The 22155-nt window shown below is 40.8% G+C and overlaps 3 protein-coding genes across 11 annotated transcripts in view; 1 reads left to right on the forward strand and 2 right to left on the reverse strand.

The window, feature by feature from the left end:
* Window positions 1-267: 267 nt before the first annotated feature.
* Window positions 268-5322, reverse strand: LOC119488969. 4 transcript variants are annotated; one of them, XM_037771065.1, is made up of 6 exons: window positions 5059-5322; window positions 4074-4246; window positions 3415-3571; window positions 2156-2334; window positions 1125-1353; window positions 268-1001 (listed from the first exon to the last, which is right to left on the reverse strand). In XM_037771065.1, the coding sequence occupies exons 1-6, from the start codon at window positions 5138-5140 to the stop codon at window positions 799-801; spliced, it is 1023 nt and encodes a 340-aa protein (XP_037626993.1). In that variant the 5' UTR covers window positions 5141-5322; the 3' UTR covers window positions 268-798. The 4 variants fall into 4 exon arrangements, with proteins under 4 accessions (XP_037626993.1, XP_037626984.1, XP_037626975.1 ...); XM_037771056.1 differs by having other exon boundaries at window positions 5011-5322; XM_037771047.1 differs by lacking the exon at window positions 5059-5322 and adding an exon at window positions 4631-4814.
* A 148-nt stretch (window positions 5323-5470) lies between these two features.
* rrp9 (ribosomal RNA processing 9, U3 small nucleolar RNA binding protein) lies at window positions 5471-11370 on the forward strand. Of its 2 annotated transcripts, none has more exons than XM_037771025.1 (15): window positions 5471-5687; window positions 5828-5913; window positions 6022-6134; window positions 6230-6297; window positions 7162-7203; window positions 7319-7445; window positions 7588-7712; window positions 7800-7892; window positions 8012-8112; window positions 8208-8342; window positions 9336-9398; window positions 9515-9672; window positions 9889-9968; window positions 10119-10192; window positions 11218-11370. In XM_037771025.1, the coding sequence occupies exons 1-15, from the start codon at window positions 5607-5609 to the stop codon at window positions 11318-11320; spliced, it is 1449 nt and encodes a 482-aa protein (XP_037626953.1). In that variant the 5' UTR covers window positions 5471-5606; the 3' UTR covers window positions 11321-11370. The 2 variants fall into 2 exon arrangements, with proteins under 2 accessions (XP_037626953.1, XP_037626962.1); XM_037771034.1 differs by having other exon boundaries at window positions 5472-5687; window positions 9515-9660.
* A 1800-nt stretch (window positions 11371-13170) lies between these two features.
* Window positions 13171-22155, reverse strand: part of grm2b (glutamate receptor, metabotropic 2b) — a 35095-nt gene continuing 26110 nt past the window's right edge. For 4 of the 5 annotated variants that reach the window (XM_037771004.1, XM_037770996.1, XM_037770978.1 and 1 more), the window contains 4 exons: window positions 21125-21962; window positions 19063-20126; window positions 15484-15676; window positions 13171-13845 (listed from right to left, as the gene is read on the reverse strand). In XM_037771004.1, the coding sequence (XP_037626932.1) occupies window positions 13772-13845; window positions 15484-15676; window positions 19063-20126; window positions 21125-21962 (2169 nt within the window). In that variant the 3' untranslated portion in view covers window positions 13171-13771. Of the gene's footprint in view, window positions 13846-14536; window positions 14680-15483; window positions 15677-19062; window positions 20127-21124; window positions 21963-22155 lie in introns of those variants that run through there. The other variant, XM_037771013.1, reaches the window with a different exon arrangement.

Here is a 22155-nt window from a genome sequence, read left to right on the forward strand (position 1 = left end):
GACAGCTGCTCGGAGACGACAGGCTCCAGTTCGGCTCTGATTGGTTGTTTCCTCCGGTCTGTGAAATCTTGCAGATGCCGTTAAGAGCACCGGAGGACACAGAGAACCATGATTTTTTTTCAGATTACCTGTCTCATGCACTACTATCAGGATGATAGTCATAATCATATTTGCTCCAATTCTGCCCACTGCAGCTTTAAGGAAAAAAGTCAGGAACCAGAGCTGCACTTTACTGTGCTGATGTAAGAAAGGGTCCAAGTTAAGATATCAGTTTCAAAAGTTTATTGGCCCTTATGTGGTTAAGAACAACGAACACAGAAAAGAAGTGATCTAATAGATGTTGTGGAAGCAGAAAGATTAATTATCATTTACAGCATAATTGCAAAAAATAAACTATTCTAGAAGCACAGTATCACTTGGTGTAATGCACAGTTTGTCGTGAACAACAGGGTACAATGGCACCCCTATTATTTGACACAGCCACTTACTACCTCAAATTAAATAAGAACACTTGGTAAATGTTTTACCACTGACGATTACACACGTGACATTTTATAGTGCTGTTGGTTGAGTCACCAGATTAAAATTTACACTTTTCGAACACACGACAGACAACAGCTGTAAAAAACAAAAACAAAGGAAGAATTCTAAAAAGTGTTGAAAAGATAACTAACTTCAAGCACTACGGTAGATTTCAATACATAATAAACTACAGGTGGGTTAAAAAAGGCAACCTGTCATACATTTCTATCAAACATGAAACGCTGGTGACCAACAGATGAAGGCAGACTCAAAAGGTTATAACTGAGAATCATTTCCCATTGCTCCGTTTTCAGGCAGGAGTGAAGCGTCGGAGCAAAAGCTTTGATCCATAACAGCTTTGTTTTCAGCTTTACCCATACCCAGTCTCTTCTTTAATAGTTTGTCCTCATTATTCAACTTTGTGCGGATTGCAATTTTTATTTGGCTGCTATCAACGCCGAATTTGACCGCCACATGAGCTGGAAGAAGAAGCATGATGACAAATTTAATCTCCTTTTTGCATTAATCAAATCCATAAATAATGAACATCAACAAAGAAGGTCTGTGTGATTGAAAAAGATACTAAATGTTCTCCATCTTACCAATTAAACTTCTCAAGATCTCAGGTGGGAGTTGAGGTTTGTGGCATTCCTCTCCAGTGAAGGTGTTCCTGCGGCCTTGCAGAGAGTGTGTGGCCAACGTTTCTCTGTCAAAAAGTATCATCAGCAGAGCCGACGTGTACTTTTTGTAGTCTGCGATCTCTGCGACGCGCATATAAAGATTTTTTGGTACTCGAAGATCCTCAGAAAGATACAAGAAGTTGTGATCGTCCTGAGGAGCAAAAAAAAAAAAAAGAACAAATCAAAATGTTTGCTATAAACATATTAAGATGCTTTAAAGGAGCAGTGTGTAACATTTCAGGGGATTTATTAGCAGAAATAGAATATTCATAACTATGTTTTCATTAGTGTATAATCACCTGAAACTAAGATTTGTTGTGTTTTCGTTAGCTTAGAATGAGCCTTTCATATCTACATAGGGAGCGGGTCCTCTTCACGGAGTCCGCCATGTTGATCCGCAATGTTTCTACAGTAGCCCAGAACGGACAAACCAAACACTGATTCTAGAGAGAGACTTCAGTTTTTTTACGTTACCTATAGGCCACCGTAGTTCTCCGACACGCTTGTGAAATGGCGGTAACGTGAGCCACAGAGTGCAAAACCGTGGTACCGCCAGTCGCCGTCTGACTTCCGTTGCTCCTAAAGTAGTGTTATTATGGTAAGGATGACCTCTGAGTGAGGCGAACGGTGTTACCATAGTTTTGCAATCAGCTGCTCATGTTACCGCAATCTAGGAAAGGGAGGAGTGAGCGGAGGGGTACTCACTTGGTTGCGATCTGCAACCACACCACTAGATGCCGCCAAATCCTACACACTGTACCTTTAATGGCTGAATCTGACACCACCACTTTTATAAAATTGTCTAATAACTATTACCTGAGATTAAAAACTATCAAAATATTGTAACAGGAGTGGTGACATATAAATTGTTCTCCTATGATAACAGAATTTAAGTGAACTGAGCAATCTTCCAAAAATGGTGTTATTAGAAGACATGGAGTTTGAGCTCTGACCTCTGGGATATTATGCTCCTCTCCCATCTCGGCCTCAGGCTCAGGCAGGAAAGACATAGATTCATCTTGAGAGTTCTGCGGTGTTTCGGCCGTCGCCTCGCCTCCGTGGAGAACGTGATCCAGAGTGACTCGCAGTTCATGTGCCGTGTGCCTCATCTGCATCATGAGAGTGTTCATCTCTGTAAAAGAAATAAAGTGTCAAACCACTTTAGAAATGAGTTTATTCACAATGTAATTAACATTATTAGATGACATTTAGAGCATATGGCTCAGGGCCACAGCTAGGATCTTAAAGCAAAACCCTCAAGTCCCACCTAAGAAACTTTTGACATGCCAACAGCCAAACCCGTAAAAGTATCTAAGAAAAATTTAAATAATTTCACAATTTATTTTTCATTTAACGGCTCATTATATTTTTATCTCCCTACATAGTGGTCTTAATGCCTTCTCTACACTTATTTACATGTATGTAAAGAATAATACATAATTTTGATTTAATTTAGTCACAGTTTTTTTAACAGGTCTGTAATTTTCAATAATTTCCTAGAAAGTTTCTTGAAAGAAATTCAGCAATTTGGTACCAATTGTAAAGAAAATAGGAATGCTCTTGGAAGAAACGCTCAATTTAAACACAAATGAATACATTCTTTTATTTTTTTTCTCAGTAATTTCTGGAGACTTAATTCTCGGAACATGTTCAACGGTATACTCGCCTGTAGACTGATGAATGACTTCGCTGTGTACTGACTAAAAGACTCTGTTACTCTAGTGATTAATTAGAACTATTTAACTGGAAGTGTAACAATTACATTAACAATGAATTATTTCCCTTTCTTTAGTACCAAATTAAAAAAGTTTTTTCTTGCAAATTATTCAGAAATTACGGACACGAAAAATAAAGCATTACCTGTAATGTGTTACTCTTTGTATGAGTTGTTTTGGTCTAAAAAAAATATATCAGACTCAACCTCAAAAAAGCCCAACATGTGTAACATGTCCAGCCCTGGCTGTGAGTACAGCGAGTCACATACAGTAAATGGACTGTGTGGACATTAAATGTTTAATGTCCTGATGAAGGTCCTTGTTGACCGAAACGTTGACTAATAAAGCAGAGAACAGTGTGTGCGGGAGCAAGTCATTTTTTTAAAAAAGTACATACACCACAAACAAGTTTGACAATGTGCATGTTTTTTCTCTCCTTGAGGTATTTCTTTTTTTAGCATATTAATTAATAAATTAGTCATCTTTTTTCCACCCACCTTTCAGCTCCCTCAGCTCTGTCTCGGCCAAAATCCTGCATCTGCGTTCATACTTCAGTTGTGCCTGCAGTTGCTCTATTTTCATGAGGAGGCTGATGGTGTCTGTTCTGAGTCCTGGACTTGCAATGTTTTCTTCATCAAATTCAATCGATTCATGCTGCAAAATGAGAAGAAAACAACTTGTCATGGACATAACAATAAATCTGTGCAATATTAATACACTGAATGTGAATACATTTATCTGTGAAATATATCCTTGATGCAATATACTGTACACCTCAAGTGCAACTTTGTTTACATTTTATTTATTACATCTACCCTACCTATTTTACAAGTGCAATTACCTCTGTTTACATTACATCTATTTTTATATTTTATACTTCTAGTGTAACACTTCTGTTTATATTTATTTATTACATCTACTTTACCTGTTTTATTTGCTTTATAACTGTGTGTGTTTTTACCTGTTATATGTTTTATGTACCTCGTTTAGTCTTGTCAAGTATTTGTTTTAAAGCACTGACCAGAAGTGGCAACTGTGACTCTCGTTGTATTTAATACAATGACAATAAAGCTTTCTATTCTATTATATGTGTAGTAAAGGTAAACAACAGTTTGTTTTTTATGCACAACCACATAGCAAACTAAGCATCTCTCACCTCATTGTTAGGAAAAGGTGAGTAGCTGGGCTCCTCAGCCAACCTGTACTTATCCTCCACTGGATCACAGCCAAACTCCTGTGCGTCAGGGCCGATTTTGATCATCTTCAGAGGGGGTTGTGTTGGATGGGTTCCTGCGTCTCTCTTGGGTGGCATTGGAGGGTAAACTGTATCTGGAGAGAAGGAGTACACATTGGATCAGTGGACACATCAAACTAAGGATACGTTCCAAATCGCATACTTTTTACTTCTAGTACGTACTTGCAGCTGCCCTTACAAAGTACATACATGCAGTATGCATACAATTGGGACATTGGGACACACTACTTTCTCATAACATTGCATCTTGAACTTTGACCCTCTTGTTCATGTATCCCCTGCACAGAGGATTGTGGGTCAGAATAGCCAGAAAAGTATGCTTGTAGGCTTGCATACTGCAAACCTTATGTAGTAGGACGTCCTGGTATTTTTTTGGCATACTGCATTTGACATACTAAATCTTTTTCTGGCATACTAAATAGTATGATAGTATGTGTATTGGAACGCACTGTACGTACTAAAGGCGCAATGGTATGCATACTGCATGCAACACCACGCAGCTGCAGTATGCACTAGAAGTAAACATAAAAAGTATGCGAGTTGAAACGCATCCAGAGCTTCTTCTCCTCGAGATGGACTCAAACTTTGAGTCAAACTTTTTTTTCCCACTGGCTCCACGTTTGTTTGTCTGTTAATTAAAAACAGTAAAGACATAAAATGTAAAAGTTAGTTCCCATCTTATCTTCTCCCCTCCTCCTCCTCCTCCTGCCTCCTCCACCTCAACCCCTCCTACTAGCCTCCACAGAGCCTCCAGATGCAGCCTCTGACTGATCGCTACTAACTGTCTGTCAACACATCATCACACACATCACTGTTAGTCGGTTCAGAGGAGGCTCACCTGGCTGTTCAGCTTCTACTTCACGGATAAACCTGTAAACACACTCACAGTGAGAGCAGAGCCAGCAGCAGTAAATGGCAGTACTGCGTAGTAGAGGAAGTAGTAGTACTACTGCAGTAGTACAGTACATAGATCCTCATACAATTACGCCTCATTTACAACAGCCGCGCAACACCTCCCCGGTTAAATATGTGTGAAATACCGCTCCTGAATTTATCTTTTACTCTGTGAGGTTCGCGTGTGTTTACAATTACTGTGTTGTGAAATTTATATTTTACAATTATGAGCGGAACAAAGCTCAGAGAGCGAATTCCCCGAGGGAAGTATTTAGCCCCAGCACAGTTTCCTGCTCAGCTGAAAGTCTGGATTCGACCAATGGGAATGCAGGGATTTGAGAAAGGGGCGGGGCGTTTAGAAGGAACTGTGAGAATCAGCCAATCAGCGTCTTGTCTTCGATTGTGACTTCAGCTTCCTAGTTCGGTTGCAGTGTACACCCATGTGGTTCTGTGTTGACTTGCTGCCTTGTAGAGAGTTGAAGAGTTAAAACTGTCTATAGTGAGCGTTTACTTTAACAACGCGACACACAGCGTTTCATAATGGCTGCGCCCTTCTTTATGAAGACAAAAGACAGTATCAAATTAGTCAAAAAGGGGAGAAATCCAGCCATAAAACGAAAGGTGAGTGAGCTGCACTGCTAGCAAGGAAGCTAAGTCTGTTAGCTAACCAGCAGGTTAACACATGTGATCTGAGCTGATCTAAAGCTGCTAAACTCAGTCACTCAACATCACAAACCCTTCATTTCTAACTCCTGCTGCAGGGTGATGTGGACAAGAGCAAACTACGAGCCAAGAAACCCAACTCCAAACACAATGAGGAGATCTCCAGCGACTCTGAGACAGAGAGGTTAGTGTCGGATGTGTGCTCACTTCAGGGTTGTGCATTGATATGGTCCAGTTTTTAAAGCACATAGCATTTGTAAAACTTGCTGTGATTTTGTTTCTTGTTGCTCAGTCCTGTAGTGCCCAGGAAAAGACAGGCCAAAGAGGAGTATGACTATGAGGAAACACCACAGGAGAAGAAGCTCAGACTAGCCAAACTTTACCTGGACCAGCTGAAGGAAGAAGGTAAGCTTGTGTTTGTTATCCATACAGCTTAACTTGAACATTACTTCTATGCCTGTATGTATGTATGTATTTATTGTGTGATCTGATCTCATCAGAGGAAGATAAGGCAGAGGAGGACTTGTTTGAGACTGATTTGGTTGCTGGAAGACTTCAAGAAGAAGTGGTAAGAGTGTCTTCTGTGTTAAAGCACATCATAGACAACAGTGTAATTGCCACTGGGGACATGGGACATCACTTTTCATAATCATGTTTCCATCTACCACCACCACCTCTGTACTTTTACATTTTAGTGACAGCGTAGTTTCAGATTGATCATTAAATCACTCTAAACAATATCTTACTGAACAGCAATCGTAATCCAGATGAGTGGATCTCTGAGTGGATACAAATGTTGATATGATCAACTGGGACCCATTCGTTTATTAGTGTTTGCAGTGTTGTAGTGGAGGGTATACGCAGGTATATGGGGTATACGCACCTCTTTTTCTTGTGGTTTACAGTATACCCTCCTATCAGCCAAAAAGCTATTGAAATGTATAGTAGAGTATAACCACTTCATCCTAAGTAACCTACCTATCTACCTCGCAGTGCATCCACCTCATCAACGACCACTACACCACTGGCAATATAATTTTTTCTGTGGAATTTATTTCCCGTGTTTTGCAGGGGTTTTTTTTCTCAGGGTACATGTAGGCTGCCTTTCTCTGTGTTTGATGGATTGTTGGTCTGCAGACACTTGTCATGGCTGATAAAAGTACTGCCACTAGTAGTGATGAGGGAAATGAAGCTTTCTGATGCACTGAATCACTATGAAGCAATTATGTTGAACATGTTTAATCTGTCAAAGTATCACATATTTTTGGGATGTTCAATTCATTGTGTCTCCTCACCTGACTTCCGAACTAAACCCGCATCCTTGATCTTAGACTCAGTTTTTCTTTTTGGATTTGATATGTGAGATCAATTGTCATTCATACACTGGTCTGTGTTATTGATCTAGCTGTGTATGTGATTTTTTTCCCCTCAGCTTGAACAAAAAGGAACGCTTCAGCGGCTTATTGCCAAAGATGTAAGTATGAGACTTTTCATTCCTTCGATCTCCACAGCGTGTCCAATATTGTCAGGTGAAAAAAAGCTGTTTATGAACAGACTGACTTTAATGTAATTTTTGTTCTGTCTTTTAGCTCGTGCCACCGGATGCTTCAGAGATCAGGGTGTTTAGAGGACACAAACTTCCAATTACCTGTCTGGTCATCAGCTCTGATGACAAGTACATCTTTTCTGCTGCCAAAGACTGCGCCATCATTAAATGTAAGTATACACTGAAATCCATTTTTTTGTTTTTTTTACTTCAGAGAAGTGTGCATGTAGATAAATATGAAAATGATCTTGTTGCTGAGGCTAATGGTCTGATTATGGCAGTCTCAATTCAGTGTTTTTCTTGCATCTTCAGGGGATATAGAGAGTGGGAAGAAACTGCACACAGTACCTGGTGGAAGGAAAGGGACAGAGGATCGGCATGTTGGACATACAGCCCATATCCTGTGTATGGCCATATCATCAGATGGAAAATACTTGGTGAGTAGGACTCTCTCAGCATATCCTGCTTTTGCCAGTAGTTTGACATCATATTGTAACAGAAGCCTCTTTCTCAACCTCCTTTAGGCCACCGGAGACATGAACAAGCTGATCATGATCTGGGAGGCAGAAACATGTAAACATCTATATACATTCACAGGACACAAAGGCCCCGTGTCGGTACGTTCTCCCTCGTTCTCTCTCTGTTGCACGGAATAACCTCTTTTTTTATTTAATTTGCAGCTACTGTAGCTCCGAGGTCCTTCTGTGAATCACATCAAATGTCTTTTTCTCCTCAGGGTCTTTCATTCAGGAAGGGAACTCACGATCTGTACAGCGCTTCTCATGATCGCTCAATAAAGGTGTGGAATGTGGACGAGAACGCATACGTGGAAACTCTGTGAGTAACTAATCAAAAAAATAATTTATCTCACTGCCAAACAAATGCATTACTCTTGAGAGTTTGAATTTAACTGTGACTGTGACTCGCCGTAGCTTTGGGCATCAGGACGCCATCACAGGACTGGACAGCCTGAGCCGTGAGTGCTGTGTGACTGCAGGAGGACGGGACCGCTCAGTGAGGGTGTGGAAGATAGCCGAGGAATCTCAGCTGGTGTTCCACGGCCACGAGTGAGTCTGTCTGTCTTTCCTCTGTTGGTTTTTGTGTCTGGCTGTTCGGACCTTTTGAATTAAGATGTGTTTGTCTACTGTCAGATCCATATGAAGACAGTGCTGCACACTAATTAAGAGACACATTTTAAAATTGTCAAATAAAGAAGTATTACTTTTCAAAGGTTAAAAGAACCCAAACATTTTCTGAGTTAGCAGTGAAGGTTTATTTTTTATTTAACCAGGAATTCCTTTGAGATTTATTGGAAAGTAGCTGCGCACACAACTCCAAATCTTAAATAGTATATCAGGTGCACAGCAGTGGCAAGAATAAAGAAAACAAACGATAATGATTTCAAATCATTGAAAAAAAACCCACCACAAACAAGACTTGGACCAAAAGTATTGTAAAGTGAGTTACTTCAGTATTTTATAAGTATGACCAGTTAAAGAACAATACGTCTGAATAGGGAGTACAAAAGAGTTATTAACTCTGTAAACGTATACATCCACATCCAAGTAAGAAGGGTAGTGCTGCCTTCAAAAGGAACTTGTGAGCTCATGGTTAGTTAGATAGATATATGTACTTTATTGATCCCAAATTGGGATATTATTGTTACGACAAAAGGAAGTCGTGAACACAATATTCTTGCCGTTCAAGTGGTGAGAACAGCGTTGTTAGGCAACGGCAATATTAACGTTACTGTCGGCATCTAGAAGCCACACATGCTAACAATTTAGCAAGCAGGTTTAATGCAGTAAATGCAAAGGCATAATGACAGAGACGAGGCCGTTGAGAATATCATTCTTTTCTGACATATTATAAAATTGCGAAGAAAAACACTTGACGACTAAAAACATGTTTGTACAACATGTTTATTTGATTCTCCAAAATTCATAGCAGAATTGATTTTGGTAGAGAACAATTGACTCTATCTCTAATATTCATCTATATGTCGTGCAGTTCCTGTGAGCGTCTCTGAGTTACTCTGTCACTATTCTGTCTTCCTACAGGGGTTCAATTGATTGTATCCAGCTCATAAACGAGGAGCACATGATAACAGGAGCTGACGATGGGTAAGACTGTCGCAGCTTTTACAGTCACATTGTCTCAATTTTTTGAACAGTTGTGTAACAGATTCATTCATGTTTCTCCTCTTGTGTTCCTCTCTCAATTTTCTGAACGACCCCAGCTCTGTGTCTCTGTGGAGTGTCAACAAGAAGAAGCCTCTCAGCACGGTGAAGAAGGCTCACGGTTGCCATGGCGATGCGGGGCTGGAGCAGCCTCATTGGGTCGCCTCGGTAGCGGCGCTTCAGAACTCGGATACCGTTGCCTCAGGTGCCTCTAGCTGTGAGAGTCCTCCTTACCAGCTTTTTAATATCACTCATACATTTACTATATTATCAATTAAAACCTTTACACAGTTTGTTTTGTATGAATGCAAATGCAATCAATATAATTAATAAACTTTGTCCTGATTAAGTGCCCTACACACTCATAAGTAGAACAGTTGATGATATTTTTTTAGCTGTTGTGATGTAACGTTACAATGGTTCTTCTGTGCAGGTTCACACAACTCACAGGTGCAGTTGTGGAAGTGTGGCCAGGACTACCGCGGGCTGCAGCCTCTATTCAGTGTACCAGTGGTAAGCTCTTACTTCCTCCTCTCTTTTGAAAATGATCACATTTACATAATGTGTTTTTAGCCCAATTATAAACATTATTTATATTCCTGGCAGCCTCAAAGGCCGTCTCAAAATATTTCACCGTGTCTCTTCCTCCGCTTTCTCTCTCAGCCCGGTTTCATCAACAGTCTGAAGTTTTCGAGCTCCGGTCAGTTCTTGGTGGCAGGAGTTGGACAGGAGCACAGGTAACTGAAATAATGATCACGTTTCCATAGAAACTGTCTGTAGAGGTCCCTATCAACTTACTTGTGCAGTGCAGGCTCATGTTCAGTGAATTAAATGTCCACTAGATGGCAGCGTTGATCCACCTGTAAGCCTCTGTCAGAGGTGACCAAACGGTTCACTTGTTTCCAGGAAGAGAGATGATATCAGTTGACTGAAAGAAACTCGAGAACAGCTATTTACATTGGAAAACATATTTTTAGATAATGTCAAGAAAAATGACACGTAATGATGGATGTTTATTAATTATGGTATACATTGGATGATTTAAAAGAATCAGCCTCGTACCGGGAAAATTCATTTAGATTGCAGACGTTGCTGCAGTACATCTTAAAGAAGACCTGTGATCTGGATGATTTGGGTTGCAATAATAACAACCATAAACAGCTCATAGATGTGTTTTGAATCTAATTTGGAGATTTTGGTGGTTATGAGGGTTTTGCCTAAAGTTAATAAAAGATGATAATAATAAACTTTATTTATAGAGCACTTCTCATGCAAGAGATGGAGCTCTACGTGCTTGAAATGCAAAACGTTTTATCATGAGCAAATAGTAGATAGTAGATGCTAAAATATACAAGTGAAATAAAAAAGACTATCAAGAATAATACAAATTGTAAGACAATAAGTGACATTAACTATAAGCCAAATTAAATCTTTTAAACTTTCTCAGCTGTCGTTTAAAAATGTTTTAAAGCGCTTTGATTACAATCAGAGCCGACTGTCTGAACATAACCTGAAGGATAAAGTGACTCCAGTCATTTCCATAAACTGGGAGCTTCATCCAAACTTGACAGTTCAATACAATTTGTGTGATCAGACCAGAGTTTGAAATGATCCCACACACACACATTATAATTATTAGAAGGTATTTGCTCTGATTGACACTGATTCACTTTTTTTCCACAGAGGTTTGAGGCGCTGTTATCTGGCCGTTGTAGTCTGTATCCGTTACCTCTGATTCTAAGTGTGTTTGTGTTTTCTGCAGGTTGGGCCGATGGTGGAGACTAAAAGAGGCCAAGAATGGGATCTATGTTATTCCTCTGAAAAGGAAACCTCCAAATCCAGAGGAAGCCAAGACAACTGAATAGTAGACTGTTAAGAGTCCTTTATTTTGTAAATTAAAGGTTTATATACTGCCTATGTATCATGTGTTTCCTTCTCTTTGAGAAAAAAAATATAGAAATTTAAAAAACCACCCAGAGTGATTTGTTGCAGCGGTTCTCTGTGAGTCTCTCCTGGGATTTTTAGTTTGCGAAGAATCTCAAACCGTTTTAGTGAAGGAGTCAGTAGCAGCGTGGGCAAGGTGGGCTGTGTCTGGATTGGGCCACAAGCGAGAAAAGACTGTATTGTAGGCGTCGGTACATCCTGTCCAAGCTGACCAAGACTCTTCTCTTACCATCTTATAATCCAAACTTGTTTTGTTTTCTAACTATTTTTGAAAATTCTGCTGAAAGTTTCTCTGTCAAATTGTCTGCTGGGAAAAGTTAACCTTACTCTTAAAAAATCATAAGGTGCTGCTGAAGGAGCAAGATTCATGGTTAAGTTTGGCTTCATGCTAACATCGTCATGGAAACTGCTTCTGTGTAGGTTATTGTCAGCCTGTCATAGCCAAACATTAAATTACAATTAACTCTACAGGAGAATAATTTATTTCTGTTGGACCTGCGGCGTCTTTTAAATCTTGCGAAATGTAAATGACAAAACGGCATTAACATTTGCATTCAAAGGAATGTGACAAACAATAAAATAAATTATACAGTTAGACAAAAGAAGGTTGCTTGCTTACATTATTTGACTGTAGCTATTAAATAAGATTTCCAGATGCAAAACAGTGGCTGACATCCTTTAATTACATTAGAAATAATGATTAATTAGCATAATAACCCTGATGACAACGTTACATCAGAGGCGATAATTAACATTACGGTTTAGTATTTGCATTTTCTTCAATTTTCCTGCAGGTGTCCTCTTTGGCTTTGGTAGAAGTGTTACTGTCCGTTTCACTGATACACAATTGTGTTCTATTACTCAAATTATTTAAGTGTTTACAATAAATGTTAGGAGGGATTACCATTTCTACTTTTACAGTTAAACATTTTGACAGTGACCTTTCATTCTGTAATTAAAGTCACTTGTTGATGGGCTGAACCTATAAAAACAGACAGTGGGCGGGTTGTTTATAGATGGTTATTACAATTTAATATCAGGAAACTCCAATCAGTATAAAAGATGAAAAAAGTCCAACTTGGGTGAATACATTTTATAGGCACTGTACATGTATAATTGCACATATTCAACTAGTCGTTACAGCAATAGTTATAGCTTGGAGATCTGAGCAATGAATAAGTCTTAGTAAGGTAATCGAGCAGAATTAAAAATCATGCTGCACCTGTTAGTGACTCATGTATAAGAGGACCTATTGTGCTTATTTTCAGGTGCATACTTATATTTTGGGTTTCTACTAAAACATGTTTACTTGCTTTAATGTTCAAAAAACACTTTACTGTTCTCATAGCGGCTGTGCTGCCCCCCCGAAAAAACCCAGTCTGCTCTGATTGGTCAGCTGGCCCGCAATTGTGATTGGTCAGCCGAACCATGTGTTACTTTGTGACATCACCACGTTATGGAAGAAAAGGTGGGACTTCAAGCAAGGCGTTTCAGGCAGTTCAGGAGCCGTGTTTCTATGGGGGAGAGTAACTCCTTTTGGCGTGGACTTTGGGCTTTGTAACTTTGCAGACTTTTTACATGCAAAAAAAAACTATATAACACTTTAAAGGAAAAGGGGAAAAGCATAAACGCATAATAGGTCCCCTTTAAAGGAAGTTAATTTGGTTTTGAAGAGGGAAAATAATCAAACCCTGTGTGCTAAAGTGGTTATTGTCTCCGAATAACTGCATTTAGTTTGAATATAGTCAAGAATTGCAAGTGTGAACCCAAACACATTTAATCTTTTAATATTAAAAAAACATTTTATTTACATAAATTACAGGAAAGCACACACTGTTCTACATTAATAACACACGTCCTGTATATTGTCTAGTTGCCTACTTTTCATCACGTTCACAAAGGTTAGTCACATATTTTGTAGAACAGAAGGGCTAAATTGAATTCATAGCATTTATTTTTTTTCGTCGATGTCTACAACATTTGGATATATTCACAGCACTGTAAGGACAAGATAAGAACAGCCTTTTGTTTAGTATAACACTATTGCTTCACAACCACCCATTTGACAACAAGACTCTTTAGGACAAGGCACGGTGCATTTAATCACATCTACCTGTAAACCGAGGAGATCACAGCATATTAAATCTATACAAAAAGGCTTTACAATTGATACATACTGCTCGCTGTAGGAACGTCATTTAGCTTTCACAGTTAAGAGTTATACCCTCGCCACTGTCAGTCAGTCTACCCAGACAGAGTTATCTCTCTGCAGCATGTTGAATGGCACAGGGGGTCTGTCGTATACAGCCCCATCTGATGGACGGATGAGGGATGATGGGATGGTCTCTTGTGCTTAGAGAGGAACCCTGTTTTCACAAAGAGGACGTTGTAGAGTCCACCACCTCACGGCCGTTACAAACCGCCGGTACGTAGTTAGAGGCTGATCCTGGGAGAAGATAAACAGGGAGGTTAGCCAGAACAGAACTGCAGACCTGAGAGTGAGAAAACGTATGGAAATGGACAGTCGCTGGCTGGTTAGGGTCGGCTTTTTCTCAGCAAGTTACTAGTTACTACATTTACGACAGTATTATACAAGCACAATTTTGAGTGCTTCCGTTTTATGCTTCTTCATTCTCCTACTTCACTTGTTAATACATGTTTACTGTATTTAACAGCTACTTTGCTGGCTAAGACTCTACATACAAAACATACGATCAGCTGATAAAATATGATGCATTGCTACAGATTAAAGGGGACCTATTATGCGTTTGTGCTTTTTCCCTTTCCTTTAGTGTGTTATATAGTTTTTTTTGTGCATGTAAAAGGTCTGCAAAGTTACAAAGCCTAAAGTCCACACCAAAGGGAGTTACTCTCTCTCACAGAAACGCTGCTCCTGAACTGCCTGAAACGCCTCACTTGAAGTCCTGGCTTTACTTCCGTAACGTGGTGATGTCACCGTGTAACACATTTGCATAGCGGCTTGTTTGGCACGCCCTCGAACAAAGCTAGTTAGAGCGGAGCCGGAGCGGAGTCCGAAGAGTTTGGTTCGGTTGACCAATCACAACAGTGGGCCAGCTGACCAATCAGAGTAGACTGTGCAGCCGCTCTGAGAAAAGTAAAGCATTTTTGAACATTAAAGCATGTAAACATGTTCTAGTATAAACCCCAAATACAAGTATGCACCTGAAAATGAGCATAATAGGTCTTCTTTAAACTACTCACCAGTATATAATGCAGTTACAATTAGTGAAGAAGACCCACTCCCCATAAACGGCTCATTCTAAGGTAACAAAAACACAACAATTTTGTATTTTCAGGTGATTATACACTAATGAAAACATAGTTATTGATATTATATTCCATTTCTGCCAATAGATCCCACTAAATGTTACACACTGGTCCTTTAACTAAAAGCTTTGAATACTTCCTCCACCTCATGGCTCTCAATCATTACAGCAAACATTAATTTCAGATGACTAAGATCGATGTCTTTAGTCCGGGAGAACAATAACAGTTAAACTAACCTTTAACTGCACAGTGGTAGTTTGGACTAAAAACTGTTTGAGCTCTCCTAGCTCTAAGAAAAAGTGAAGTTACACTGACTGCACTAAGTAAACTTATGTGACTGTGTTTATTCTATTCATGAAGTTTGCACTGTAAATTAGTTGTCAGTTTATTAAAGAGCTTTAGATAAGACTTATTTATCCAACGTGAAAAGGAACATAATGATTGGATTTTAATTGCTTAGCCACAATGACACAAAACCAGAGGGAAAAAAACAAACATTCATTATTGTCTGGTGTCTTAACTTTTATGAGGTGTTTTACAAAGTACAAAATATTCCATGTAAGTCAGGTTGCATTTCTCTTGTTGATTACATTGTTATTACTTATGTCCTATTTTGGAAACCTAAACTGTTGCAAGTTATTAGGTTGCAGCTGATATTGCAAAAGCTATGATATAGTGAAAATGAGATGAAATTTCCAATCAGAAACATTTATTAACACAGATGCCTTTGTGCTGATGTTCCTTTACAGTACTAAATAGAACAATGAGTACAAGATCTAGTGGATACTTTCACTACCTTTAGAGTAGCTGGAGCTGGGAGCGGAGGCAGAAGCGGACACTGTGGCGCTGAAGCGGTTGGCCGTGACTCTCAGCGAGGCCACGTTTTTCTGGGGCTGAAACAGGATGATGTGAACTTTGGGGGCGAAGAGGCAGCCGAGGACCACCGAACCGCTCAGACTGACGGAGATGCACATGGTGGTGGTCTGCACCTGTGAGGGGACGGAGAGTGGGTGGTGGTGAATAGATCAGTCTGCACTTGGATTTCCTCTTTTTTTTGTCTTCAAAAGGACTAATGAAGTTTGTTCAAAGGCCACCTGGCCTCACGCACACACACACACACACACACACACACACACCTGTTACTTCACTACAGCCTTTGATCCAATCAGTTCACTCAAAATTTCATTTGTTTCCTGATCTGGTAGACTCCCAGATCGTTAATGTAATTAGTAATGTGGGCCATTATAGGAGCCTACTACACCTACTACATTGTAAAAGTGAAAGTAAAACTAAAAGCAATATGTTGTAAAACTGAATAAAGCGTTACGTGTTTTTCTTTTAACACAAACAAAATGACTTCTTTAGGTTTAAGCAACAAAACCACTTAAGGGAAAACATCGTATTTTGACTTAAAATAGCTACGTTTCAAAAGTGAAAGTGAAACTTTCTGCAGATAACTACACGTTGTTGGCTCCAGTCTCCTGGGTGAAAGTTCCCCATCCATCGACCCCAACCTCGACCCAAAATCTGAGTTTCATGCTGTCTATATTAACTGACTTCCTGCTCCTGTCATAACTACTACGGTCACTAGAGGTCGCTGTCTTGTTCTTTTATACCTTCTTTCAGTGATCTACCATGTGAACAGATGATAAAACCTACTAGTAGGTGTATTAGGCCCCTACTGACCCACATCTATGGAGCTTATAGCGACTGATAATGCCTATTTAATAGCCTGACAACAGTCTAATCAGCTGTAACATGAGAGTCACAAATTATCTTCATGTCCTTCATCTTTCCTACCACATCCTAATCACTTAGTTATAACGCATAATTGCAATGGTCTTGTATTGCAAATAAATAAATGAATTATCAACATTATCTTGTTGTTCTCTACTAAATAAAATGTTGTTAAATATGTCTTAACTGCAACTTTGATTGGTTTCTTGTTTTTACGTGAATGAATTGTGGTAAAAACACATTTCAAAAATGTATGGCATCAAACAAATGTTTTTGTTAGTTTGTATAAATATGAACACAGATGATTATATGCTAGATAATGTTCTTTAACTGTGTTTAGTCGCTTTTAAATTTGCTAAATTTAATTGTATTTGTTTTACATTACCCTTGTTACTACTTTGATTTTTCTATGTAATGTGCATGTTTCCTCCTCTATAAAAATGACAGGTTTGCCCTAAGTTGCCGTATCCTGCAGTCATGCCGTTTCATACTGGTATTATTCTAGTATTATTGGCCACATTTCCATTTCCTATTATGTATGTGTGTGTGTGAAGTTTCAATTATGAACATTAGCTATTCTAATTGTGTTATCTGTATGTGCATGAATATGAGGGGGCAAGAAGAAGAATGTGGATTAAGCCCAGCTGGCTGTCCGGTAAAGTCAGGCCCTTGTTAGTCATATTTCGGCTGCTAATGTGAGCTGACTGCTGGGGTCATCTTCTCTTCCCACCCCACTGGTTACCCCCGCAGTCCAGGAACTTCTATTTTCAGAACCACAGCTTGAAGTGAAATCCCTCCTAAACATACAACAACAACGCTGCATAAATATGTGAAGTCCTCATCAACTTAAACTCTAGACTAGAAAAATAACTGGTGAAAACACAGCCAAGACTGCAGCCTGCAGCTCCTTATCTCTTTCAGCCATGAAGCTGTTTCCATTTAACAGTTCTTTATACATATAATTATGAAGCACCAATAAGACACTATAAAACTGGCAGCGAAGAGAACTAGGATACACTTTTTACTGTATTTAATGATGAGCACCTTTTTAAAGCTTTTTTTATTATATTTATATGGTTTCATCAACAGACATTTGCATTTTAATTTGGATATAACTGCATTTTATCAATTATTTTCACACTTTCCTTGTCTTTTATGATTCAGTATTTTAATTTACTGAATTGATGTATAGTTATATAGTGCACATACGTCAGGCATTGACTATTTCTATATTTGTAATGTTCCCTTTTGGTCAAATAAGGAGAATAAAATGTACAAGTGAAGGAGATTTTAAATAATTTACACGTTTCTGAGCATAAGATGTCAGATATCTGTATCCATCTGTGAGTTCATGATTCACTGGGCAACAAGGCTAGTCTCTCTCATTAGAATAGCTCTGTGCTCTCCAACCCTAATTTGAAATGTGGCAACTGAACCCACAGACATCATTATTGGTGTCACACAGAACCAAAGCACCAAGGTCTCTGTTGCAGTGCCAAACCTCTCATTCTTTCAATTACTTTGTGCGCTGCCTCTCTGCTACGAAGCCGTACTATATTCTACAACGTGCGGCCGCCTGGTCGGTCTCATGAATCCCACTGGGGATCAGGAAAGGTAAAGGTTTCCGGTTCACGGTTTGGGTGGCGGGGAAGTCTGATTGCTACAGACATGAAAAGCCTGAGGTACCTGATGATGATACAAAGCTTGTGTCATCTGGACCTCCCCCCGATCTGTTTGCACAACAAAGGCCTTGTTGCACACCCTGACCAAATGGTGTGGCAGTAGCCTTGAGTCTGCCTAAGGCCCCGGCACTCATAACTTACATGGTCTGTCAGCTTTATGCCAGTTGTTTTCTCTTATTTGTCTTACTTTAAGGATAAAAACATTATTTTTTTCCTTGCAGCTATACACTTTCTACTCGGGGAAGAATAAAATGTATATTCATATTTTTCGCCTGCTGCAGCATTTCAAACAAGTCCAATTATAGTTATGCATAACTCAGCCCACTCATTCAATGTCATTTATGCGATCCGGGGTAAATGCAGCCTTTAGCTGCAAAACTTTATCCCCTTGTGACAACTCTGCAGGAGATATGTCACATTTCCTCTGACTATTATAGGAGGCAATGCCACTAAATGAGCCAGCACTCCATGTCCCTGCTTACAATTATTTTTACCACAGGTCATAATACTGCTCGGCTGGTTTTACTATACAGGGCCAGTTGTGATTTTAGCATCTAATAACACAAGCTGTAATAAATCTCAGGAAAATCATCGTTTGCACTTGAAATGTGTCATAAAGCATTTAGTAGTGCTGCGATTCAATGAATCGGTTTGAGTGTCATTAATTATTTCTATCTGTATATTCCAGCCTTATCCGTCTCCAGAGTCTTTGTTCTCATCTTGAAAGATCCTTCAGCCAACATGAAATGAAAGCTCGCTCTTTCATGCGTCTAGGTGACGGTGATCAAATGGAATGTGAAAGTGACACCTTCCTCTTTAGGAATGATAAACACACTAGGGATAGTCATTTATAGACATTGTTTACATTATTCCACAACAGTGGTCTTGAGATGTTTCTAGAAATATAAATTATACTCATAGTTGACTTTATATATAAAAAAAGGATTGATGGTTACCCTGTAGTCGCTGGCAGTGACGTAGAAGATGGGCTGGAAAGCGAGCCAGATGATGCAGGTGGTGTACATGGTGAATCCGATGAACTTGGCCTCGTTGAAGTTTTCGGGGCACTTCCGCGTCTTGAACGCGTAGACGGTGCAGAGGATGATGAGGACGCAGTTGTAGGTGAGTGACATGAGCATGCTGGAGTCCCTGCTGCTGCACTTGAGGGTGACCACGTCTCTCCTCTCCGGGCCCACCTCCTTCCGAACCCCTGGCACCTCCACGAGCAGCCAGATCACGGCCACCAGCAGCTGGCAGGAGATGAGGACGCCGCAGATCGCTACTTGGGAGGCGGGGCTTATGAGGCGTGGCCGCTGGGCTCCGTCCTTCACCCCGCTGAAGATGCGAGCGATGCGGTTGGTCTTGGTTAGGAGAGCTGAGTAACACACTGCGAACGAGGTGCCCAGGCCTAGTCGGCGTAGGGTGCAAACAGCAGTGGAAGGTTTGGCGATGTAGATGAAGGTCATGAGGTAGCACATCAGCACTCCCACCAAGAGGATGTAAGAGAGTTCACGTCCACTTGCTTTAACCACGGGCGTGTCGTTGTGCTTGAAGAACAGGCCCACTACTGACAGAGTGCACCCTATACCAAGGCAGGAGATGGTGACGGGCCCGATGGCCCAGGCATCCTCCCACCGGATGTACTCTTCAGGCAGATCGTAGCAGCCACTCAGGTTATCCAGAGGCCACCGACCGAAGGTACAGTCAGCACAGGTGAACTCATCAATCAGGTACTGGTAGGGCTGACAGGGGATGCAGATCCAGCAGCACACGTCTCCAGGCTGCATGCTCTTCACCTCGTTCTTCCTGCAGGGGTCACTGCACTGGGAGGTGGGCGGGACAATGTCACGCCATGGCACCAGGCTGGTGTTCAGGGTCAGGATCTGGTCCCAGTAGCCAACCTTCCTGTAGACGAACTTCCCCTCTTCTTGGTGGTAATGAAAGATGTTGTAGCGGCTGATGCTGTCGCCAAAAGCGTCAAAGCGCACCATGTTCTGTGTGTCGACGGGTCTGAACGGAGCTGGTAGGAAGCAAAAATACAAGGATAATAAATAGGAAATAAAAAGAGGGTACCATTGATTTTGTTATTAAATTGTTCTGGAATATATCATAGTTTTAGTTTTGTAAATTTGTGCATATACATAACATAGACTATATATGTATATGTATGTATATAAAGATGGACGACATGATAGCTCCACAAAATTGAAGCAAAAACAGCTCGATTGCCCCCTGGTGGCTGGTTGCAGTATAGGTCATAAATCCCGCCTCCTCCACGCTAGCGGATTTGATCATTAATGTAGTTATTATAGAGATATTATAGTTAGTTGTTGCGTCTTTCTAGCCAAACAGCTACCATGGTGCTAACGTAGCAGCCAGGCGGCTCGCGCTAGCAAGCTGCGGCCGTGCTCGGCTCGTGATTGGCTCGGGTGGGTGTGTGGGCGGGATCTCGATACAGCGGCTCCAGCTCCCTGATCACTACAGCTCAGACTCTGAAGTGGAGATGTGTCGTCCATCTAAATATAAGTCTATGATACACAACTATATACATACAGTATATCTGCTGAAGTATAGTTAACACTAATGGTATTGTACATCCCACTAGTATTTTCATTGATGCTTAAAACATTAAAATGACTACGACTGTCCTGGCTTATAATGCACTAAATGGCTGTGAATATTCAACACATGGTTTCCTGCCATTTGCGAGTGTTCATCCAACTAATATCCAATATTCTCAGAATAGTATGTTCTAGATTGGTTCCCCTCCCACTGATGCAGCCATGCTAATTCATGAATTATTTTAGCTAATTGATTAATTACAAAGCTCTTTTCAGTGCAGCAGAGGAAATCCTTTGATGTGTTAATCCGGTGCCATGCATATTTTCTTTACATTAAAACATTCACAATGAATTTAATCCCATTATCAGCTATTTAAAAACTATTTCACATGAAAAAAGGAACAAGCATTCTTGTGAAGCATGCTGTCCGTGTTTTCGCTTTCATTGCTGTGCTTACCCTCAAACTTGGTCTTCAAGATGAATTCCTTGTAGAACCTTTTGCCGTTACCTGGTTTCATAGCATCACACACCTTGGATGCGTTGGAGCATACGGCTTGCCTCATGTTGTGCAGAGCGTAGGCCATGGCGTAGACCGCGTTTACGACAAACATGATCTTGGACTCCTGCTCAAAAGTTCCATCTCGTAGGCTGTGTTCACTGCAGCCGGGCTCCTGGAGGCTGCAGCCAAAGCGGTGCTCCCAGAACTCTTTGAACCACGGGTTCCTCGTGTTGGTGTACGGGTTCAGCTTGGTGAAGTAGTCTTCAAACTCTCTGATTGGGTAGGAGGCCAGCTCGATGGTGAAAGCCCTGTCTGCTGCCATCTCGCTGCCCCTCACCACGCTCTCCTGCGCTCCCCATCCGTCGCTGGCTACCCAGGTAAAGGTGCTGTTCATGCGAGCGGCGGACACCAGCAGCTCGCGGGCGTCTTCACTTCGCGTGAACAGGATGACCACCTTGGCGTTGGACTTCTGCTGCAGAGCGCGGATCACGTTGTCATAGCCCTGGCGGTTCATGGAGCGGCTCACCTTGGCTGAGGTGGCGATGCAGATTTGGCGAGTGCGGGCCTCCTGCTGGAAGGCATCGATGCCGGTCTCGCCGTAGTCGCCCTCTGACGCTACTGTTGACACGTAGGTCCAGTTGAAGAAGCGCAGGATCTCTGCTATGGCCTTGGCCTGGTAGAAGTCAGGGGGTACAGTGCGGGCAAAGTAGTCATAGCGGGTCTTATCGCTGAGCTTTGAACTGGTGGAGGCGTAGCTGATCTGAGGGATCTGGAACAATCGCAGGAGGTTGGCCACCTGGAGAAAAAGAAAGAAAATATTTCATTAGGTCACCTTTATTGGATATAGTGTCAAAGTATGGAGTGACACGATCCATAGTAGAAGCATGACACACATAAAGACCTCCCCTGCTAGAATCAAATGAGGGGTTTAGTTGCTACATGGTTAGACTGCTCAGCAGAATGTCCTGGGTGAGCTGAACAGTGAGCTG

Source organism: Sebastes umbrosus, chromosome 1 (genome assembly GCF_015220745.1).
Source record: "Sebastes umbrosus isolate fSebUmb1 chromosome 1, fSebUmb1.pri, whole genome shotgun sequence".
Taxonomy (NCBI): Eukaryota; Metazoa; Chordata; class Actinopteri; order Perciformes; family Sebastidae; genus Sebastes; species Sebastes umbrosus.